Below are 20,263 nucleotides of genomic sequence, written 5' to 3'. Positions count from 1 at the left end.
CAAAAGGGAGAGGGGGCCTTAGCCCAGCAGTGGGACATTAACAGGCTGTTACTGTATGTAATAGGGAAACGCGTCTTCCGTTTTAGAGCTTAATGATTCACACCACTGCACTGCGTATTAGCGGAACTGCGGCATGTAGGTATTTGCACGATGCTTACGTTAATTATTTAGCTAAAACACTGTAGCAATAATAGTTAAAATTATCAGTCTTCTAAACATAAATTATAACTTTTCAGCATAAAACAATTATCTTGTGTAAACAATTGATTACACAAATGATAAATAAAATCGGTTACATCTTAGTACCACTCTCAAATATTTCAGTTTGAAAGATGATATAGTTTCCATTTGATGTAATTAAATTATAAATAAACTTTGACAAAATTTATATTTAAGTATGGATGGATCACATGTGCCAATAGCAGAAGACTTAGTCCTAAGTACGGAAATAAGGGCACACCAGAAGAAAGATTTGTCAATTGTATCGTTCTTAAGATCATGTAAGTCAGTTTCAAAAACTAAAAATAAATATATTATTATATTTTGAATTAAACTGGACAATTTTCGTCTTTATTTATATGAAGAGATAATGTTCAGAAAAGTCTTTATCAATTCATTTTGATTGTAAATAATTATCTACAATTCATAGGTTGTGTACTTCCTCAACGTTACGTATTCGCGATTGTTGGACTTATCGGTTTGTGTAATGCATTCACTATGCGCGTTACTTTGAACATGGCCATTACACAAATGGTCAAACAAAGACATTTTGGAAAAGATCATTCAGACCCTGACACAAGCCCAAGCGATAAGATACTTGCTAACATAACTTCTGTTATAAACCCAGTAAGTATGAAAATATTTAAATTAAGAATTAATTGACCTTGAAAATTTAATTTAAAATTGAATGAAGATTGTTTGTTTTTTTTTTTTTCATATTTTAGCATGCTATGTTCGAGTGGGACGAGGAAACACAGGGTCTCTTTTTAAGTGGTTTTTATTACGGTTATTCTTCAACACAAATATTAGGAGGATATTCGGAAATATATTCGGTCTAATTGTATCAGGAATTTTATTAGCTAATGGCAGAGATTGGGCTTATGTATTCTACTTCTTCGGCAGTTTTGGTCTATTTTTTTATACATTGGGTAAGATAAATAAAATAAGTAAAATAAAAATATAAATTAAAGCTTTATCCGTAACAATTATGACTACAATATTCCAGAGTGTGCTATGATATAGTGAACCACAGTCACATCCATTTATTTCTATAAAAGAATTAGATTATTTAAAAAGAACTGTGAAGAGAGCTAATAATGTTAACAAAAAAGATCCAGTGCCATGGAAAGCTGTTATAAGATCACCTGCATGGGCTTTGCTAGTAGCTAATGTAAGTCTTTATTGTTTACATATGAATTTTATGAATATATCTCACTGAGATATATAATTTTGAATAGATTTTACGAAATTATTCGCATTATATTTAAATTATAAATTAAAATTTACAAGCAACTGTATAATAATAATGTACATTACATATATATTTTTCATTTTTAGGTGGGACACGATTGGGGTCTTTCCACAATAGTAACAGATTTCCCAAAGTATACGCACGATGTGTTAAAATTCACTGGCATTCTAACTGGCATGCCTTTTATGGCTATGACGATCTGTGCTTCCGGTTTTGGATTTATTTGTGACTTCGGTATAAGGAAAAAATGGCATAGCCTGAAAAAGAAAGATATATACCACTATATGCGAGTATAAACTGTAATTATAATGTTATAAAGTATGCAATATGCTAACTTTTTCGGATTGTTAACTTATATTTGTGTATGATTTAATTATATTTAGTTTTTAATTAAATATATTGTTATTAAATGTAATGAAAAGCAAAATTCGGAGAGGCATAATTATCACCAGTATTTTTCTCGAAATCTGAATACACAAAAACAAAAGTTCTGTAAAATGACGATTCAAAAGAAAAGCCTATTTGAATAGAGTATACTTTGATTTTAATTGACTCATATTTTAGAAACACACTAATGATTAATTTATTAAATTATATGTACCTTTTCTGTAATATCTTTGCACTATATTGTTACTACAAACAACCTTACTAAATGATAGACTACCTTTATATTTATTATAAAATTATATGAATGATACTCAACATTTATATGGCTACATATTTTATGATTTAGTTAGTTTTTCAATAGTAGACAAAATCATTGTTAGTTAAAAAAGATAATTAAGTAGATGGATAATAAATTATAATAATAGAGTTATTTTTTGTTCGTTATTTATTGTAATAATCATATATTTACCTATATATGATTATTACAATAATCTAAATATATAATAAAATTTATGTAAAATTTAGCTGCAACTGGTCCAGCGATATGCATGCTTCTTGCTTCATATTCTGGATGCAATCGAAACGCAGCAATGGTCTATTTTATTATTTGTATGAGACTAATGGATGCTTTTTACAGCGGTATGAAAGTAAATTAATTTTTGTTATATTAATACCAACCCGCATTGGAGCAGCGTGGTGGAATAAGCTCCAAACCTTCTCCTCAAAAAGAGGAGACGAGGCCTTTAGCCCAGCAGTGGGACATTCACAGGCTGTTACGGTATATTAATACATTGGTTGCTTTTTCGTTAAAAAAACGCATTAACGCCTTTCTCGCGCATACTTGTGACGTCCCATCGGTTGGCTCGAATTTCGGGCATCCAATTCCCAGGGAACATACCAAGTGTACATAGCATATTATCACTTAGCGATACATTGGTGTTTAGCAGGGTAGTCTCGTAACATACGGCTTTGTGAGTAGTGTTAGTTAGAGGAGTATACTATGGACGTATAACTAGGTATGTTTATCTCTTTGATACTTTCTTTAGATTTATCGCTTGGTAGATTTTGACACACGAAATGTCTTCGGATTCATCAATGATGATTCGGCAATTAATATATTAACGTTTTAACGTGATGTTATGAAAAAAATATATATTTGGAATATACTTTGGATATATTTATAGGTAAATACTTTTGATTTGGCACTTAATTATGCAGCGAGCTTAACGTCCTTTATATACACAGCATCCACATTGGCCGGCATAATAACACCGTATTTGATTGGCCTCTTAACTCCTGATGTAAGTAATAATTGGTTGGTTTATTTCAATTTTTTAAAAGAAATTTTATCAATTTTTATCTGAGGTTTTGGGCTTTGCTTAAACTGTTCCTCCTGCCATACAAAAATACTTTCTATTGCTAAGTTTGAGTTGCCTTTTTAACAGACACAAGAGACTAGTATCTTATATTCGAGAAAACTAATTTATTGTAGTTGTATAAGCATTTAAACAGGTAGGTCAACTAATGCATACCTAAATAGCTTGTAATTTTAGATCAATTTTATTCTATTGATGAATAAAACTTATCTTTAAAAATGCATATTGCAGATTGGTGTGTAATATATTATCATATTACATTTTACATGTCAAAATATCCATTTCGGATTTTAGTCAACCTTGGTACAGTGGCGAACAGCTTTCTGGGTTTTCTTTGGAATGCTTGTAGGGACAAACATGGTGTATTGCATCTGGATGGAAGGAGAGCAGATATGGTGAGATGACGTCAGACAGTTTGGCTATCCACTAGGGTGGAAACACGGTTCTCTTATTAGCGAAGAGAAAAAACCAAGCAAGACGTTGAATTGATTGAAAAACCATTAAAAGATTCATCTTAAATTTTCATAATATAATGAGTAAGAGGTTTTTTAAATTAAATGTTAAGAGATATGTAGTCTTGTTTATTATTTTATTTGCATAGATATACCATATTTAATTTTCTTTCCCGTATTGTTTTTATATTTTGATCAATATTACATATTATATGTATACTAATATTATAAAAAGTTTGTGAGGTTGTAGGGGGTAATCTTTGGATCTACTAAACCAATTTTAACCGACCAACTTTCTTTGCGGTCAAACATGGGCCCCACTTCAAAAACCGATTTGATCAATGAGGTACAGACCGTATTAAATAGCCATAACGAATTCATACGCAGCTTCAAATACAATTTAGAAAGAATTATCTGAAAATACAGCAGCAATGTTCAGCACAAAACAAAACAGTCTCTTGTATAAAGTTCTATGCATACAGACTAATGGTCGAAGATAACCGTTTCAATACTTTACATCATTACCGAAATTTATTTAGTCAATACTGCGTTGATATGATGGCTAAATTGATATCGGAAAGATTGAATTTTATATCCCGAAACCAACAAAAGTTAAGATCTGACGATATACATTTAAGAGCTTCTTTAAATAGGGATGCTAGTGTTAATTCTGCAAATATTGGTCACCACGTTAACTTGCCCTCATCTTTCGCAGGTACCGCCGCGATACTTGCGATAACATTACATCTAATATAGTATACACAGAAGTTTTGAACGATTGAAATAAACATTTCATTCACTCATTTGAAACCCGGTAATATAGACAAATTGGCATGCAAACACAAACATACATATGCAGTAAAAATATAACCCTCCTTTTGGCAGTTAGGAAATAAATTATAGCACTCAGTACTAACCGAACCACACTCATAATTTCATCACAAGTAAAATGCTTACCGTCCAACGAAGTGGGCACGGGTCAGCTAGTTTTAGTATATATTGAATAATATCGGAGTGTCTCCATTAGTGTATCTTTATAACATAAGTACATAAAAAAGTTAATAGAAAAATTGTAAGAGGATCGCTTTTTATAACTATAATAAAATTAAAAAATACATTCTAACTTTTGTTTGTATAAAATTTAATAAATTTCTTATATTTTAACATTTTATTAAAAATAGAAAATATTGCTATAAGCATTATTGCTTTTAAATTTTCACAGGAGTAAATTTTATTATTTCAAAAAGCAAAAATACATTAGAGTTCATCATAAAGATGGAATTAATAAACATGACAATTATTATATATATATATATTTTTCATTCTATAACGTTCTTATATCTTATTCAAATTGACGATTTGATTTAAAAAAAAAGAATTGTATTTTCCAAAAAAACGTGCTGTTACGTATTCAGCTGTTTATTTGTATTCGTTTTCAAGCCACTCTTAATTGATTCGTATTGCCAGCTATTATCCAACGAAGATTTTTCAGGCATGCACTGGCACAAACGGATTTTTATTAAAATATCTTTACTATTTTTGCGTTCCAGTTTTCCCTATTTATTTTATAATTAAAAAAAGAAAATAGGTGCATTGTCCAAACATACATTACAAAGTATACAAATACAGTAAACAATTATAAAACTGTTACACCATCGTTTGTTGTTTTTCTGTTCTTAAAAAAAGAAAACATTATTTTACAATTACAATACAATAAGCAAATTATACAACACAATAAAAATAATTCATGACAATAACGGATTGACAATATGTAAGACTATAATCTATAATACGTATGTTTAAATAAAATTATTATTTTTAGGTACATTATACAGGTATTGGTGTAGTTTTCAATAACCTCATGGTTGCTTTTGATGAAAGACAACAAATAAATATAAATCTATCATTAAAATAACAATTATTGCCATTATCACGAGAAAGCAAAAACAATCCTTTCTTAATCTTTCGTTTATCTTTCACCTTTTTCGATAGAAAATATTTTTAACGTTTAGACGACTTAAGGAGGCAGCTTTGTTGAAAAATTTTGATTACTCGCTGGGATAGTCTAACGATAAAACGTTGCATGAATGAGAATGTACTACTACTAATTACTTTAAAGTTTTGTCATATACTAACCCAGTGACATCTTTTCTACCATTTTAGCTAAATTAGTAAATACTGTAAATAAAAAATACTTCTAGCTTTTGTTAATTTTCGTGCGTTTTGATTATATAAAGGATAAAGGATTTGCTTCTATTTGAAACCAAAAAATGTATATTATATATAAACGAACAAAATTTACCATATAAAATGTTGGTGGTTCACCGCTCTTAGACGATTGCGATGTAAGACATATTAACCATTGTGCCAATGCGCCAATAACCTTGGAAACGAAGATGTTGTGTCCCTTGTGCCTGTAGTTACACTGCCTCACTCACCCTTTAAACCGGAACGCAACAATATTAAGTATTGCTTTTTTTTATAGAATAGGAAGGTGGACGAGCATATGGGCCACCTGATGGTAAGTGGTCACCAAACGCCCTTAGACATTGGCATTGTAAGAAATGTCAACCATCGCTTATAGCCAATGCACTACCAACCTTGGGAACTATTTTACTGATTTTATGTCCCTTGTGCCTGTAATTACACTGGCTCACTCACCCTTCAAACCGGAACACAACAATATCAAGTATTGCTGTTTTGCGGTAGAATATCTGATGAGTGGGTGGTACCTACCCAGATGAGCTTGCACAAAGCCCTACCACCAGTAAAAATATGAAATAGTTCCTGTACAATTTTTAACTACACGAGTTCGGTTAGGATTGTTGTGTTTTTTCATTAAAACCCTGTCCAAGATAATAAAAATTTGAGTAAAAGTATGATTCATTTAAATTTAAATTATGATAAAACTTAAATATATCTATCATTTGATGAAATGAAAAATTTGTGAATAGAGGTTAAAGTTATCTGTCATATGATTATAATTTTCTTACTTTTCAGCTTAATTAAACAATTGATTACACGAGTGATAGCGATATCGGGTACATCTTTCCACTCTGAAATGAATTTTTGCTTCAGTCTTTTTAGTCAGAGTAAAAGATGATATAGTTTCAATTCAGTTAAATATTATATGAAAGTGCTTTTGTACCTTAAATATGTATAATAGTTTATGAAAATTAATTACATTTGAATGTTAATGATAAAAATGGAGGAATTGAAAGTGGAAAATAATGAAGTCTTAATCATAAATAACGAAGCAGAGTTAGGCAAGAAAAAAGATTCAGCTGTTGTATCTTTATTAAGATCATGTAAGTTAAACTTAATTAAAAGAGAAAAATAAGAATTTCACGAAATAAAAATAAATCTTTGTCTATATACTTATATACGTTAGTACATTAGATGTATGATAGATCGAAAATAAAGTCATTATCATTAATTATGAATAAAATGAACTTTACTTTACAGGTTGTGTGATTCCTCAACGTTATATATTCGCCATGGTAGGATTGATTGGGATATGTAATGCATTCACGATGCGCGTAACCTTAAACATGGCTATTACACAAATGGTCAAACACAAACATATTGGGAGAGAAAATTTAGATCCCAACGCATGTCCTATTGATGGAATAAGTACCAACACAACTGTTGTTACTAATCCAGTAAGCATGAGTATTTTGAAGATCGACAATTAATAATTATACGTAAAAAATATACATGAATACTTCAATTCTTTTAATTATTCATATATTACATATTTATATCTTATTTTAAATTTGCAGCATGCTATTTTTGAATGGGACGAAAAGACACAGGGTCTTCTTTTAAGTGGCTTTTATTATGGCTATGCTACAACACAATTCTTAGGAGGATATTTAGCACAAAAGTTTGGAGGTAAATGGGTATTAGGATTTGGTCTTCTCAGTACAGCTTTATTTACTTTCCTAACTCCAATTGTAACCCGAATGGGTGGATCAACTTGGCTATTTATTCTTCGTATTTTAGAAGGAATGGGAGAGGTATACATTTTATGTAACTCATTTATGTTAAAGTAATTGAGAAAACATTATATAATGAATTTGAATTACAGGGTCCAACGATGCCTGGGTTGTCGTTCATGATGGCACGTTGGATACCAAACCATGAACGAGCATTTATATCCGCTATAATTTTTGGAGGGGGACAAATTGGTAATATATTCGGCTCAATCGTATCAGGAATGCTGTTAGCTAATGGCAGAGATTGGGCTTATGTGTTCTATTTTTTCGGTGGGTTTGGTATATTTTGGTTTATACTCTGGGTAAGATATATAAAAATAAAAATTTTCTATTGATTAATCCAATTATACATAAGTAATAACTTCTTGTTTCGAAAATTTCAGAGTTTTTTCTGCTACAGCGAACCAAATACACATCCATTTATTTCCAAAAATGAATTAGAATATTTGAACAAATCTGTGACAAGAGCTAAGATTATTAATAAAAGAGATCCTATACCGTGGAAAGCTATTATAAGATCACCTCCTGCATGGGCCTTACTAGTGGCTAATGTAAGTCTTTCAAAAGTTTACCGAATACAAAGAAACATCAAACTGTAATTTAAATTAAATGATATTGTGCTATACGATGAAATAATATTATAAATGTCATACAAGAATATGATATTTTTAGTAATTTGCCTGTGGGATTAGTGTTTTGCTTTTTACATTTTCCTATTTTTAAGACAAACCTTAAGGGCAAGTTCAAGACTATAAATATTGACCACTTAATAAAACAATTCAAAAGTTAAGTTTTTATTTTCCAAGGTTGGACACGATTGGGGTCTATACACGATAGTCTCAGACCTCCCAAAATATACGCATGATGTTTTAAAATTCAATATTGCGACCACTGGTGTTCTTATCGGATTACCTTTTATGGCTATGACGATCTGTGCTTCTATTTTCGGTATCATTTGTGACTATGGCATAAGAAAAAAATGGCATAGCGTGAAAACTGCAAGAAAGTTATACACAACTATAGGTAAGTCATTTTTTCACTTCTAGTCCAGTAATTAAAGACAATAAACAGAGGTTTTCACTACAAAAGGTCAAGAAGAGCTGTAATTCGGTAGATTAATAGAGCTTAGTGTCGTAATTAATATTCTGAGTTTGCGATTTCGTCTCTCGCGCCGACATTGTAGAAATGGTACCATAAAATAGTTTTTCGACTCTGTCGCCACCTAGGCTGAGAATAGTTATTAAAAAGTTGTAAGACATAAAATTATCTAGAACTTTTGCTTGAAACATTTTTGAATCAATTTTGAATAAATAGTTCACGAGTTACACGTCTTATGGAGTCAAGTTCTGGTAATTTCTACAATTAGTAAATTCTCTCGAATTTTCAATATAATGTACCGATTTTTTATCCGTTACAACCTTTTTAAACTCATTACACAATGTTATAATTATAATATTTGGTATTATAAATATGTTATTATTCACTAATAAAAAAGTTTTGAATTAAAAATTATTTGACCAGTGAATTGAATTAAAAGACAAAATAAAACTTGATAGCTAAAAACAATAGTTATAATAGAAATGGAATCTGTATTAGGATCCCAAGCATTCCAAATTTAAACTTAGAAAATAAAAAATAGTAATTTTATGATTGTCAAACATTCCATTTTCAAAATTAAAATAGATAAACAACTTCAAATACACATTACATAATTATAACGTCTGTTAATCATTGTTTTTCATATTTATATATATTATATACGTTATATCACCTGTAGTGGTGTGACTTTCTTAATCGCAGTACCTAGATTATATTATTTAAGTTTTATATTATTTTTTCATGTTTCATTCAAGTCATGTTTATCAACGATATGTTTGTGTACGTTTGTAATGTTCTTTTATCAGAACATTACAAATGATATTGATCTCAAGGTAATTGCATTCTGCGCGTAATTGCGTAACGAACAACTACCAAGCTTACAACACAATTTGATTCTGCAGTTTTTATACGAAGATAGTTTCATTAGGATTCGATAAATAACTTAGTTACTAAGATAGAAATTAAATATTATTTTTTATAAATATCTGTCATAATTAGCTGCAACTGGTCCAGCGATATGCATTATTCTAGCATCATATTCTGGATGCAATCGAAATGCAGCTATGGTCTACTTTATTATATCTATGGCACTTATGGGTGCATATTACAGCGGTATGAAGGTAAATAGATTTTGTTTTTTGTATTTTTTCTATCTAGGTTATTATTGCTTCATTTTGATTAATGAGACCGAGTAATTAAATAAAAAAGGGACATAACATCTTAGATACTCTAGCTGATGATGTTTTGTCACCTATAAAAGATATGGCGAACTTGTTATTGGAACTTAAATATATATTAAACAAGTACAGTTTGTAGTGCATAATACAGCAGAGCAATTAGCAGATCGTATAAAATTGTAGTTAGTGTTAGTCTATCTTTACTCCTGCGGTTAGAATAGGTTAAATGTTTTTTTTTTTTTATAGAATAGGAAGGCGGACGAGCATATGGGCCACCTGATGGGAAGTGGTCACCGAACGCCCTTAGAAATTGGCATTATAAGAAATGTCAACCATCGCTTATACAGCCAATGCGCCACCAACCTTGGAAACTAAGATTTTATGTCCCTTGTGCCTGTAATTACACTGGCTCACTCACCCTTCAAACCGGAACACAACAATAACAAGTACTGCTGTTTTGCGGTAGAATATCTGATGAGTGGGTGGTACCTACCCAGACGAGCTTGCACAAAGCTCTACCACCAGTAAAAAAACAGTTGTATGATAGCAACTGGTTAAATGTATGATTAATGGTTAATAATTTGCCCCTGATAAAATGCCTAAGTAATAAAAAGATAGACCCAGTTAAGTATAAAAAACGTGTTAGCAATATTACGTAACGTAAAAGCCAGTACGTTGCCAAAATTCTACATACAATCTTTTTCAAAATATTTAGTATTTATTATAACCTGGTTTTTTTTTTTTTTACGTGATCAATGACCAATTCCCCCTATGATATAGTATGATTTTGTTTTTTAAATTAAAAACAAAAAATCATGCATAACTATAATATGATTTCATAAATTTATCCACCTCTATTTTTTAACGAAATATATTATGTTGATAGGTAAATACTTTGGATATGGCACCTAACTATTCAGGAAACTTAACATCATTTATAAATACTGCATCCACATTTGCCGGAATCACAACGCCATATTTGATTGGACTTTTAACGCCTGATGTGAGTAAAGATGACATCTTTATATGTTACGAGAGTTTTTTTTATATATAAATTATATTATGTGGCTACCATGAAATGTTTATACATAATTAAACTGTTAAATTTATATTTAAACCGAAAACATTACCTATTCTCAAATAGTGAATGTTGATCGAAAAACAATTTATCTAATGAATAAATAGAGCATATAAACTTTTAAAAATAATTTAAGTTGATGAAAAAAAAGAACTTAGATTATTATTGTAATTTATAATAGTTAATGATTACTTATAAAATTTATTTTCTGTTTTTCATTTTAGTCGACCTTGGTACAGTGGCGAATAGCATTCTGGGTTTGTTTTGTTATGCTTGTTGGAACAAACATAGTGTACTGCATCTGGATGGAAGCAGAGCAGATATGGTGGGATGACGTCAGACAGTTTGGCTATCCACCTGGATGGAAACACGGTTCTCTTATAAAAGAAGTGGCAAAAAATTCTCAAGATGTTGAATTGATTAAAAAACTACCAAAATAGATATTTTAATTTTTCATTAGGGAATAAAGCAAAACCTTTCTAAAGTATAAGTTCCGAATTCAATTCTTTTATTTTCATCCAATATTATATGAATATAAAAATTTATTTATTGTATAGTATATTTAATTTAAAGCTTAGATTTTTTTATTTAAGTATATAATCAATTATTAACAAAATATTATGAATGTTAAAATGTATAATATTATATTATTCAATAAAGAGGAAACACTGCAGTTAACAAAATTCCTTTATATGTTTTACAGGAGTATCATTTCATTCGTAAGGTTATTTTAATTTTTTTATATTATACAATAATTGTACTATGGAATTGAATAAAAGCGTTCCAGTGGGATATTGGACCTAAAAACCGATATTTAATTCAAGAAAAAAAATATTTTTGAAACAAAAAAATATTTTCCAAGAACAGTAATGTTAACTCATATTATAAATTATATAAACATAATATTTCAAAGTAAGAAATCTGATTCGTTGCAACTTTCAGCTTTTGTAGATTGGTTAATTTGCATACGTGTTCTGGCCTCTCTTAATTGCTTTGTCGTTTCAGCTATTTGAGCTTGAAGCAGTTCCTTTTTTTCTTTAAGCCTCACCACCTACCAAATAAAATGCTTAAAAATATACATACTTATTGCTCCAAATGTACCATATAAAATATGAATCAATATAAAAATAAAATATTATAAATAGTGTACACTATGGCAGCAGCCATTCTCTACATTATTTAAATTCCTGTGGTACTATTAATACCATCTATATCTGAATAAAAAAAAAATAATGACCTATTGAAGTTATAAAATCTTGAGATCAATGATTAAGTATTAAGTTAACCGTTAGTTTAAAAGCTACCTATTATAAAAATAAGTTACTAAATATACCTACTGCCACTTAAACACCATATCCAATAAAAAAACCATTTATAATTAAAAAAAATTATGTTTGTATTTTGATACTGATTCAAAATATTTTGATTATATTTAAACCACCGAAATATGAAACATATAGGATCTGGCAATAGTATTTAACAAGTCTCTATGAAAGACAGATACTTATTTATTAATACATGGATCTTTTAACTCGGATTATTATTTCAAATTCTATCTAATTTCTTATTCATAAGACTTAATACAGAAACGGATTGTAAATTAGAGGTTCAAATTAAGCCTCTAATAGCTCTGAAGCATGGCATACATTTACCTCGTCGGTAGCGTCTTGGAAATCACGCAACAAATCCTTTTTGGTTAGTAAGCCGGCTTTTATTCGCTCGCTTTCCAGGGCCCAACGAAGGTGATCGCGTTTGCTCTGTGAATATATAAAATTTATGAAATATTGTTATTTTTGGTAAGAAATATATTTGCAATACTCATTAAAATAAACACATTATATTATTAAGACTTTCGAAGTGCTCGTGAACCGTGTCAGGGGAAAAGTATTTTTATAATGTGATTAAAATTAGTATGGTTTTACTTATAATAAATTCAAATTTCCTTATTAAACGAAGCTTTAACTAGAAGCTTTACAGTTTCTTAATTAAAAATTACCACCGGTTCGGAAAAGATACCTTGATCTTAAAATAAACTTACTGGGTCTTTTGTGAGATCTTGTTATTTTTTTACAAATTTTAAATAAAACAAAGAAATAGCCAAGAGGCGATTGTTTTATCTCAAAATGTGCTATTATTCATTAACTCGCTAACTGTTTAATAATCTAATTTTACAACGCTTGTAGCGTTGCATAATTTTTTTAAATTTAGCAACGGAAGTGTTTTGTTCGCTTTCTGGGATCCTGTTGTAAAGCGGTAAAAAGATTTGTGTTGCGTGGAAGTATGCTCGGGAAATTTGTTTAAATCGTTTTTTAAAAAAGGGATTTAAAACAGCTTGACGGTCAATATATTTTAAGCCTATAATAATTTTTTTTTGTCATTACGATTTTATTATCTATGCAAAAATACCTTTACTTCACCCAATTGCTCTCGAGCTCTCGTTAGTTCAATTTCTGCATCCCCGAAATCACATTCAGTAAAGTCAATGACCTCATCAGTGTGATGCATTTTCTCTCTTATGTGTGCCAACATTTGATTATGTTCAGTACAATTGACTCGATTTTTAATAAGTTCATCTTCACGTTCTATAGTTAAATTCAGGTTTTGGTTGATTATTTTAGCATAAAACTTATAGAGTTATACAAAAACTCGTTACAGGAATTCGATTATTTCACATTTTTATATTAATAATGTACTAGGGAAAAACTCATAAAAGGTTTTGTAAGATTTATCATTTTGTTTGCATAAAGTTCCGATAGAGGAATAATATTTAACTAATTATAAATTATTCAGTATTGTTAATTTAATATTACCTTCTATTTTTGATAAATAATTTTGCTTATCAATGTACAGCTGTTCATATTGAGCGACATTAAGCCCTGGGGCGATCATTTCTAATTTACGTACAATAGAATCTAATTCATTTACAGCGTTCCTCGCTCTAATATATCGAAGGCAAAGAGCCGATGCTTGCTCGCTTTTGCGCCTTTGTAAAGTTAGAAACCGTTCAACGGTCTGAAAAATAAATTATTAGACTTAAGAGAACAAAAGAACTCTGTTCCTTAATACGTTTTTTTTTTGTTGTTTATTTTTTGTCAATATTTATGTAGTGTATTTATATTTGTACGTATAATTACGAGCAAAGTCTTACCACAAGGCTTAATCATTATAAAAACAAAATATTACAGTGAAAAATCTATAGACAAAATTGGAGCTACCAATGATAATAACAGGGTAAGCTTCTAATCAATATATTATTAAAACTGAAATGTATTGTATAGTTAATGCTAGATAAATAGAGAGAATCGGTAAATCGTCAGTAATAAGTAATGGAGAGATGAAGTAGGTATGCTGAATTAAAATTAAATTAAATCCTTAAAAAGACATAAAGATTAATAACGCATGATTTTACACCAACCCTAACTAGGTATCTACTACTATTGCCAATTCAATCGACGCTAAGAAACTACATATTTGAAAATTAAATTTGCAAAACTAAGACTTGTTTGCTACTGACGTGACAATGTTCTTGTTTTCGTTTGAATATCATGTTAATCTATTCAAAACAAACTTTCAAATATTTTATAATAATTATAAACAGGATTGACATTCAATTTGTACTAACCTAATATGACATTACAGGCCCCTATAAGATCTTGGATTTATTTGATTGAAGTAAATTTACCTTATCTGCAATTGGTTTGCCTTTTTTAGAATAAATAAGGCCAGTACCGGTACTACGTTCATAGCTCTGAAGGGCCTTGAAACTGTTCACAGCATGCTCTAGTTTGTCTGTATATTTTACTTGAACCGTATGTAATTTTGATTTTATCTGTAAATGTAAATATTTTTTCATTCATATCATATCATAAAATTTTCATTATAATAGTGAAACAAGATATATAATAATTAAGTAATTATGAGTTTTTTTTTTAATTTACATCAGTAATTTCTAATTCTTCTTTTTCTTTCAATTCTTGAAATGTAAACAATTTCTGCTGATATTTTTCCTCTAAATGTGGTGCGTTTTCTAAAGGTTTCAAGACGTGATCCTGTTTTCTCTTTCTGAAATATATAAAGATATAGTAATAAAGTAATATTTATATGTAGGCTTATAATATATTTTTGTAAAGATACATTACAGCATTACATTTTTAACATAACATTACCGATTGATTGTTATAAATCTATCAATGAAATAAATGAATAATTTTATGGATAAATGGGTTATATTCCTGAAATCCTTTGTTTATTTTGAATATAAAGAATATTCAATTGTAGATTAAAATACACGATAGCTATACGACACTATGCGGAATCTCACACAACTAGAATTTTGTGCATGACGCAGCATAGATCGACAGACAGGTAAGAATGTGTAAAAAACTAAATATTACTTTTCAAATGTTGCATTTTTAGTCATGGTAGAATTATATACTAAGCTAGATTACTCCGGTTTCGCACAAATAAGGCTCTACATAAAACGTTTATTTTGAAAGACAAACATACAAAGAGTCTCGTTATTGTTTGGGTCACTTAGCACTTCACTGCCATACGCAGAACACTTCGCTAATGTTTCACCACAATCGGATGAATAGCTTAGGAGAGCAAAGAAGACAAACATACAAACATACAAATATTATTTATTAAGAAGACATATCTAGATTTTTTTTATCATAAGGTTATTATCACTTACTTGTAATATTCAGCAAGACGGCGGTGAAGTAAATTGTTCTTTATTTGCAATTGGCTGCGGTCAAATATCAAATCTCGGTAGGCTTGTAAATATTCATCTCGGTTGATAGAGATGGCCGCTGTACCAACGCCTTGTCCAATTTGACCGCACGATTCATCGTCAATTTCTTCGGTAACTTAAATAAAATTTTTTAATAAAAAATAAACTAACACAAACCAGACATATATAGCTAAAGTGTTCTTTAGAATTTTTCAGTTGATTTGTTTCATGTTTCATACTGCGTTTTCAAATTAACCTTATAATATATTATATAAAAACTCGATAACTTATTGTCTTTGTTTTTATTTCCGACATATAATCATTATATATTATATGTTACGGATGATTTTATATTATTACCATAAGAACTCGTTGTGCTAGATTTTTTTTTATTTAGGTAATTTTATTTTCTTTGAATTAGTAAAACAGTTGTTTCTTGGAGGGGTAACTTTTTTATTACATGGACGAAATTATAATTACTGGCTTATGAACTGATTTTATATGATACATGAATACAGAAAAGAATGTTACAAACACCTGTTCTTTGTTAATTGTTTCGTAAATCAACCTAAATTATAAACACATTGTAACCGCGTGCATTACTCTCTCGATAAAAATAATTTCAAATATAATTTACAGAGAAGTCTGCTTTAAGTAATATATTATTTTATATACACATTATATAATTTAATGTTTTATTTTGCCGATCATCTTAACGAAAAATGTTTTAACAAATATATAATTTAATCGGCACTGTTATAAGAAACAGTTTTTACGTAATAACAACTGCATAAACAAATGGATTAAAACATTCATTTGTTTTCATCTTTTAAGAGGTTTATAAAAATGCAAGTAAAGCTCAAGAGAAAATTAAAACAATTTCCACGAGAGTGGATCGCAACTATTAGCAAGTTTTATAACAAAAAAAGGGACAGTAACAAGTTGGACGCGCGTAGAGGGGGTTACTTGGTTCACTTTCCTTTGTTTTAATTCCATGTTTAGTTTAGTTTCGTTAAAATTCTAAGTTTCTAAATTAACAATTAAGAATTTTCGGTTATCCTTTAAACTTTGCATGAGACTTAAATTTTTCATTTTAGACTTGTTATTTATAGATTTGTTAAATGTCCGATTTTTGTATTAATTTATTTAACAGATTTAAGATTTAAAAAATACATAAATCAGTGCGTAATTATTTATAAGTAAAATAGTTTCAAATCTTTTTTTTGTCTAGTGGGTTCTGAAATGGTTGATGTGACACGAGTGTGATGCTATAAGGATATATATACATCTGTGTTATTTCATACAAACCACTCGATCCACTTGAGCTATCGCGATTATCTTCTTTCTTTCCTTTCTTACTTTTAGATGATTTTGATGGTGCCTGTTTTTAAATAATAATAACTATTTAAATTTGTAAATAATAAAATAGTATAGCTTTTATACTCACTATTATTAATTGCTCTTAAAGCGCATTTTTAAAAATTAGTTATGTTCATAGGTATTTTTATTTAATGCAAAGATTAAATTATAATAAATGGAAATCATTTTAAAAGAAGTAATGTATTAAGTAATTGCTATTTGAATTTTTGAACAAATCATCGTTTTAATATAGTTAAATAATGACACAAAAGCAGCTATAAAGCATTAAAGATATATGAACTGGTGAATAGTATTCTATAAATGGAAATATACTGTACAGTCTCGCTGGGAATTATGGATTTATGGCATTTTCACCTTTATTTTAATAAAGATAAAGATCTAGTACACTTAGAGGAGTGGTTCGGTATACAGAAGGTAGTCGCATGTCACGTAAGTCACATTAATTAAGTTGAAAGGGGAAAAACGTTAACCTTACCTTAGACTCGGCCATATCGCGTGATCCGCTTGAATTACCTTTCCCTTATTGATCTGTTTAAGGTTTCATCAAAAATTATTTTAATCCATTACCTTTACAGCACAACATGCAACTTTATAACGGTTGCCGTGACGACTTGTAAATAATAATCGATCCATTTGTGTTTGACATTTCGCAATGACAAAGAAGGTTCTATATCATCCATTTTTTATATACCGTCGTTCCTTTTTTGATATTATACTTGACTTTTCATGGTTCTGTTACATTTGTATTATTAATGAAATACTTATATTTACGAATGGGATAACTAAATTAATATTAATTTTATTGGGCTCTTGCGAGCTAAATTACATAGATAATTAAAATCAATTGAATTATTATTTATCCTACATGGAAATCAATAAAGGCTAACTCCACGGCTTTTTTTCGAGTATCCGCTTTATTATTTAAAGATTGTTTTTAACATTTGATTTAAATTTATTAATTGTAATTCAAATCACGAGAAAACTTGCATGTGTCTAATTTCATTGAAATTATGTCACATGTGTATTCTAACAACCCGCATTAGAGCAGCGTGGTGGAATAAGCTGAAAACATTTTAAGCCTACCTCTAAACCTTCTCCTCAAAAAGGGAGCGGAGGCCCTTAGCCCAGCAGCGGAACATTGATAGGCTGTTACTGTAATGCAAAAAGTATTGCAGGAATTTTGTTATTGAAGCGAACATCTTTCCTAATGAAGGATAAATTGATTTTGCGGAAACGGAAACAGTAACAAGTTTTTATTTACTTATTATTTATAAATATAATATATAAATTATTTTCGATATACATCGTATTTTTGTAAACATACAGCGATGTTACTATAAATTTGAAATCGTTGTTAAAAACAACCCGAAGAGAATTTCGAGTTCTGAGATTGTAAACAACACTAACGGCTCTTTGGAGATACATTTATGATTTATATTAATATCTTTAATCATTAATACACGTGTGCGTCTTTGTAATACAAGCTCGGATTCCGGGCCAATGATGTTTACGTTGGTAAGTTCGAGACTCCGATCGGTGTCCCATCCATTCATTTAATAACTTTTATCATAAAAAGCTAACATGAAAATCTTGATTTTTTTTCGTTTTCGTTTTTCTTCTGTTGTTTTCATGAATTAATAATATGAGTAAGAGTATGATTGACAGTTGGTTTACAGTTGAGCCGTTGAGTCCGCTATCATTAAATTATAATAACAAGATTAGCAATTTTAAATATTAATATTATTAGCACACTGAAATAACAATATCGTCTGAAATAAATAATCGCGGTATAGAAATTATAATATCTTTTTTTATCAAATTTATAATTATATAATTAGTACGTGGCATATGTGGGAAATTGAAGTGAATCGTACAATTTGTTGTATTCCTTGTAAATAAATTCGATACGACTTGCGCTAAATTCCCTGGACTAAAATGTATATGAGCTTTCCTTTATAGCAACATATGGTGAGTTGTGTGTCGTATCGATTTATTACAAAACATAATTGAGTCATTACAATGCATGACAGCCAGCCATTAGCTAGTTTTTTATAAAAATAATCCTCTGTAAAACATCGAACGCTCATTCCCACCAGGTGTCTGTCTGTTGGTCTTTTTAAAAAGACCACACAATAGAGGTGTGTTATCACCTATCCATTGGTTATTTTGCCGCCAAAATTCTTTGTTTTGTAGTATTCAAGGTAACAAATTATAAAAAAAAACGCATAATAATTCTTAATATAATATTTACCTATTTTATATACTTATAAACCGTTATAAATCTATATGGCCTGAGTCTCCTCTCTGTTATACTTTGGTCCAGTGTCTACCTACAGATTTCCTTGCTTCTTAAGACAACTATATTGACTAATTTGACCCAGTTTCCTTCTTCCCGTCTGAACAATTAGTGTCCACCTCATCTCAAACTTAATCTTAAGATGCGCTCTGTAACTTACCACTTTCGTTGAATGAACACGTCACACCGCAAACGGGCAGAGATGCTTGTCAGTTTGTGGCAAAGAAACTACAGGAGTATAAGATATTATTAAAATACTTGACCATTTCTGTCAATTTAAACTATATAAAATAACTTAGTCATAATTAAAAAAAAATTAAATGTCACATAATAATAATATATATAGTAATAAAAAAAGTAAAATAATATAGTAATATTATTTTAAATTATAAATTAGTTGTAACTAAAAATACATACACATTCCTGATTAGATTTAGGAATCATTTTATACATACAGTTGGATATAGTTATTTTCTCATGTTATCGACCAAACGGGTACAAGCCGTAGACGAATAATTTACATTATATTATAGTTACGATCTTAGAACATGAAGAATTACGCCAGGAGGGTATTTAACTGTCTTTAGAATATGTAAAAAACAAATCGTTTGTGCCAAGAATTAAATTAAGTCTTTGACATAAATGAATGCCTACTATACGCTTGAGTCGTGAAACGTTAGTTAAAAATATTATGTGTTTATGATAATACCACACGCGGTTGAATGCGTCAACATTATTCAACTGATGAGAAATAAAATTATAATTTGTCTAAAATTTTTATAATGTAAAATTAATATCTGTTTATTTTTAAGTAATT

General features: G+C 29.5%; 2 protein-coding genes and 1 long non-coding RNA gene across 3 annotated transcripts; 2 read left to right on the top strand and 1 right to left on the bottom strand.

The window, feature by feature from the left end:
- The first annotated feature begins 379 nt into the window (after window positions 1–379).
- Window positions 380–1,054, top strand: LOC126770854 (uncharacterized). Its single transcript, XR_007669495.1, has 3 exons — window positions 380–500; window positions 650–846; window positions 945–1,054. It is a non-coding gene; the product is annotated as an uncharacterized LOC126770854 (long non-coding RNA).
- Window positions 1,055–6,723: 5,669 nt separating this feature from the next.
- On the top strand, window positions 6,724–11,528 carry LOC126770786 (putative inorganic phosphate cotransporter). The gene is made up of 9 exons (XM_050490347.1): window positions 6,724–6,994; window positions 7,152–7,348; window positions 7,469–7,705; window positions 7,777–7,986; window positions 8,068–8,235; window positions 8,491–8,707; window positions 9,782–9,903; window positions 10,847–10,963; window positions 11,263–11,528. Exons 1-9 carry the CDS (start codon window positions 6,877–6,879, stop codon window positions 11,476–11,478), a joined length of 1,602 nt encoding a protein of 533 aa, XP_050346304.1. The 5' UTR covers window positions 6,724–6,876; the 3' UTR covers window positions 11,479–11,528.
- A 304-nt stretch (window positions 11,529–11,832) lies between these two features.
- On the bottom strand, window positions 11,833–17,753 carry LOC126770810 (cytospin-B-like). Its single transcript, XM_050490383.1, has 9 exons — window positions 17,626–17,753; window positions 17,079–17,151; window positions 15,732–15,906; window positions 14,977–15,100; window positions 14,721–14,867; window positions 13,849–14,050; window positions 13,445–13,620; window positions 12,691–12,795; window positions 11,833–12,089 (listed from the first exon to the last, which is right to left on the bottom strand). Exons 1-9 carry the CDS (start codon window positions 17,638–17,640, stop codon window positions 11,946–11,948), a joined length of 1,161 nt encoding a protein of 386 aa, XP_050346340.1. The 5' UTR covers window positions 17,641–17,753; the 3' UTR covers window positions 11,833–11,945.
- Between the last annotated feature and the right edge of the window lie 2,510 nt (window positions 17,754–20,263).

The sequence above is a fragment of the Nymphalis io genome, chromosome 9 (assembly GCF_905147045.1).
Source record: "Nymphalis io chromosome 9, ilAglIoxx1.1, whole genome shotgun sequence".
Classification (NCBI taxonomy): domain Eukaryota; kingdom Metazoa; phylum Arthropoda; class Insecta; order Lepidoptera; family Nymphalidae; genus Nymphalis; species Nymphalis io.
The sequence above is the reverse complement of the archived record's forward strand: the minus strand, read 5'-3'. Positions and strand labels throughout refer to the sequence as shown.

What these genes read in the sequence shown, in the direction of transcription:
- LOC126770786 (XM_050490347.1), top strand. Translation starts at nt 6,877, where the DNA reads ATGTTAATGATAAAAATGGAGGAATTGAAAGTGGAAAATAATGAAGTC. An exon ending in TATTTTGGTTTATACTCTGG is followed by an intron (nt 7,987 to 8,067) that starts GTAAGATATATA and finishes CGAAAATTTCAG; the next exon opens with AGTTTTTTCTGCTACAGCGA. An exon ending in TTGGACTTTTAACGCCTGAT is followed by an intron (nt 10,964 to 11,262) that starts GTGAGTAAAGAT and finishes TTTTCATTTTAG; the next exon opens with TCGACCTTGGTACAGTGGCG.
- LOC126770810 (XM_050490383.1), bottom strand. An exon ending in TAGCTCAAGTGGATCGAGTG is followed by an intron (nt 15,907 to 17,078) that starts GTTTGTATGAAA and finishes ATTTTATTTAAG; the next exon opens with TTACCGAAGAAATTGACGAT. An exon ending in TCCAAGACGCTACCGACGAG is followed by an intron (nt 12,090 to 12,690) that starts GTAAATGTATGC and finishes TTTATTTGGTAG; the next exon opens with GTGGTGAGGCTTAAAGAAAA.